Genomic DNA, 3,825 nt, shown 5'->3' with positions numbered 1-3,825 from the left:
TCCTAAGACGCTAATAGGAATCTTGAACCCTTAAAATATTTTTCAAAACAATTTTCCTGTTTAAGTTGTTTGAAAAATAAGTTTTTCTTAATTTTCCTTAAAAAATTAAGTGGCGACTCCTAAAAGTCAAAAATATCTTTAAAAAAGAAAAAACAAACTCTTTTCGATAATATTTTTCGATAAAACAGAATGGCGACTCTGCTGGGGGGAAGGCTTCTTCTGGAAAATGTTTGAGTCTTTCTCAAAAATTCTGTCCTAGTTCTATTGTAAAAGGGAAAAATAGAACTTACGAGAGATATGACCGAACCCATGTGGCGCCTACGTATCCCGTTGAGGCAGGAATCAGGTCAAACGTAGTTCCCTTTAAAAATTAACAAGAATAAAATTTACAAAGAAACCGACCGAGGCCGACAAAGGCCGCCTACGTATCTCATTCTTGAGAATTCAGGTCGAACGTAGTTCATTACAAGAGGGATAATAATTCGAAATAAATACAAGCAAACAGAACGATTACAAGTAATACCAGAAAAATGCAAAATGAAACTTCACGCATAGTATCTCTTGACAGATTCTGAGTTGATAGGTTTGGGCCATACATCGCCATCCATCTCTAACAAGACCAAAGCACCTCCAGATAATACTTTACGAACCATGTAAGGACCCTGCCAGTTAAGCGCGAACTTTTCTTTGTACTCGTCTTGATGAGGAAAAATACGCTTAAGAACCAACTGACCAACTTCAAAATTCCTGGCTCTTACTCTTTTGTGAAAAGCGCGAGTCATTCTCTGTCTGTACAACTTGCCATGGCAAACGCAACTATTCTCTTCTTATCAATTAAGGCTAGTTGATCAATCTGTTTGCTAAGCCATTCGGCGTTACTTAATTCAGCTTCTTGGATGATCCGCAATGACGGTATCTCGACTTCAACAGGCACGACTGCCTCTGTTCCATATACTAGCAAGTATGGAGTAGCCCAAGTCGATGTTCTGACCGTCGTTCGATAACCTAGAAAAGCATATGGCAACATTTCATGCCAACCCCGCTGTTTGTCAATCATTTTCCTCAAAATCTTCTTGATATTTTTGTTGGCGGCTTCTACAGCTCTGTTCATTTGGGGGCGATAAGCAGTTGACTTTCGATGAATAACTTAAATTGTTCATATATCTGTTTCATCAAATGACTGTTGAGATTTGCCCCGTTATCAGTAATGATGGATTCTGGAACTCCAAATCTGCATATCAGATTGTTGCGAACAAAATCGACCACCACTTTCTTGGTTACCGACTTGTAAGGGGTTGCTTCCACCCACTTGGTGAAATAATCAATGGCAACCAAAATGAATCTATGTCCATTAGAAGCGGTAGACTCTATAGAACTGATGACATCCATTCCCCAAGCTACAAATGGCCAAGGTGAACTCATAGCGTTAAGTTCGTGAGGTGGCACCCGTATCAAATCACCGTGCACTTGACATTTGTGGCATTTTTGCACGAATTTGCAACAATCATTCTCCATAGTCATCCAGAAATTACCAGCTCGAAGAACCTTTCTTGCCAAAGTAAGCCCGTTCATGTGTGTGCCGCAAACTCCAGCGTGTATCTATTCAATAAGCCTCACAGGTTCAGCAGCATCCACACATCTCAAAAGACCCAAATCTGGAGTCCTCCTATACAGGACTTCTCCATTCAGAAAGAAATTGAGAGCCATACGACGTATCGACTTCTTCTGATTAGATGTAGCGTCTTCTGGATATGTCCCAGACTCTAAGTATCTCTTTATGTCAAAATACCAAGGCAAATCGTCTGGTTCTGATTCAACGTGCGAACAATGGATTGGATGTTCATTCAAATCTATATCCAGCGGGTCGATGTAATCAGTATCCGGATGTTTGACCATCGAAGCGATGGTGGCAAGAGCATCAGCTAATTCATTTTGTATTCTGGGAGTGTGTCTGAACTCGATCTTGCAAAACCTTTTACACAGATTTTGCACATACTGTACGTAAGGTACAATTTTCGAGTTTTTCACAGTCCATTCTCCTTGAACCTGATGAATCAGAAGGTCTGAATCTCCAATAACCAATAACTCGTAAATATTCATGTCAATGGCCATTTTCAAACCAAGAATACAAGCTTTGAATTCAGCCATGTTGTTTGTGCAATTGAATCGTAGTTTAGCTGCCATAGGATAGTGCTGACCAGATTTCGATACTAGGACTGCTCCAACACCTTTACCTTGGTGATTCGCCGCTCCGTCAAAGAATAATCTCCAACCTGGATACGCTTCAGAAATATCTTCACCCACAAATGACACTTCTTCATTGTGAAAATACGTCCTAAGAGGTTCATATTCTTCGTCAACGGGATTTTCTGCAAGATGATCGGCCAAAGCTTGTGCCTTTATTGCCTTCTGAGTCACATACACAATATCGAACTCACTCAACAACATTTGCCATTTAGCTAACTTTCCAGTCGGCATCGCTTTCTGGAAAATGACCTTCAATGGATCCATTCTGGAAATAAGATATGTAGTATATGAAGACAAGTAGTGCCTCAATTTCTGGGCAAGCCACGTCACGGCGCAACATGTTCTCTCCAGTAAAGTGTACCGAGACTCGTACGGAGTAAATTTCTTGCTTATGTAGTAGATAACCTTTTCCTTCTTCCCTGTCTCGTCGTGTTGACCAAGTACACATCCAAAGGCACTATCCGAAACAGACAAATACAGCAACAAAGGACTCCCCTCTCGTGGAGGAACCAATAATGGTGGGTTAGACAAATAGCTCTTGATAGCGTCGAAAGCAGTTTGGCACTCTTCAGTCCACTTAGTCGGGGCGTCTTTCTTCAACAACTTGAAAACAGGCTCACATATCACTGTTGATTGTGTTATACACCGACTGATATAGTTTAACCTCCCTAAGAAACTCATCACCTCTTTTCTCGTTTTCGGCAGAGGAAACTCTTGAATTGCTTTGATCTTTGAGGGGTCAAGCTCAATGCCTCTTCTGCTGACTATGAACCCCAACAACTTCCCAGCTGGGACTTCAAAAGCGCATTTGGCGGGATTAAACTTCAAGTTATACCGACGCAAACGCACAAAGAATTTTCTTAAGTGTGTCAAATGATCTGAACTCTCGTGGGATTTGATAATGACATCGTCCACGTACACTTCAATTTCCTTGTGAATCATGTCATGGAAAATAGTCGTCATGGCTCTCACGTAAGTGGCATCGACGTTTTTGAGGCCGAACGGCATCACCCTGTAGTGATACACACCCCAAGGCGTAATGAATGCCATTTTTTGCGTCTTCTTCAACCATCAAAATTTGGTGATAACCTGCGTAACAGTCCACAAATGACTGCATCTCATGTTTGGCACAGTTGTCAATCAGAATATGGATATTAGGCAAGGGAAAGTTATCCTTCGGACTAGCCTTGTTGAGATCTCTATAATCAACACAAATCCTGATTCTCCCGTCTTTCTTGGCGACCGGGACGACATTGGCCAACCAGGTTGGATATTGCGTTACTTCCCCAATCGAGACTGTATTTGCTTCGTGATTTCTTCCTTAATTTTCAGACTCAATTCAGGCTTGAATTTTCGAGTCTTTTGTTTCACCGATTTAAACCCTTGGTTGATAGGTAGCTTATGAGATACAACATCAGTACTCAACCCCTGCATGTCACTGACTTCTCAAACAAACACATCACTCTATTTGGCAAGCAAATGAATCAGGCTCTCCTTCTGAGTTTCATTCAGATAGGTGTTGATCTTTACTTCTTTAACACATTCCGAATCTCCCAAAATTCACCGTTTCTGTCTCCT

The 3,825-nt window shown here is 41.2% G+C and overlaps 1 protein-coding gene across 1 annotated transcript; it reads right to left on the bottom strand.

The window, feature by feature from the left end:
- Nucleotides 1-778: 778 nt before the first annotated feature.
- LOC109120307 (uncharacterized) lies at nt 779-1,422 on the bottom strand. The gene is made up of 2 exons (XM_069298601.1): nt 1,282-1,422; nt 779-1,132 (listed from the first exon to the last, which is right to left on the bottom strand). The coding sequence occupies exons 1-2, from the start codon at nt 1,420-1,422 to the stop codon at nt 779-781; spliced, it is 495 nt and encodes a 164-aa protein (XP_069154702.1).
- Between the last annotated feature and the right edge of the window lie 2,403 nt (nt 1,423-3,825).

This window comes from Solanum lycopersicum, chromosome 5 (genome assembly GCF_036512215.1).
Source record: "Solanum lycopersicum chromosome 5, SLM_r2.1".
In the NCBI taxonomy this organism is placed as follows: domain Eukaryota; kingdom Viridiplantae; phylum Streptophyta; class Magnoliopsida; order Solanales; family Solanaceae; genus Solanum; species Solanum lycopersicum.
The sequence above is the reverse complement of the archived record's forward strand: the minus strand, read 5'-3'. Positions and strand labels throughout refer to the sequence as shown.

Coding starts and splice junctions, on each gene's coding strand:
- LOC109120307 (XM_069298601.1), bottom strand. CDS start 1,422: ATGAGTTCACCTTGGCCATTTGTAGCTTGGGGAATGGATGTCATCAGT. Junction 1,133..1,281: donor AAGCAACCCCTTACAAGTCG/GTAACCAAGAAA, acceptor ATTCATCGAAAG/TCAACTGCTTATCGCCCCCA.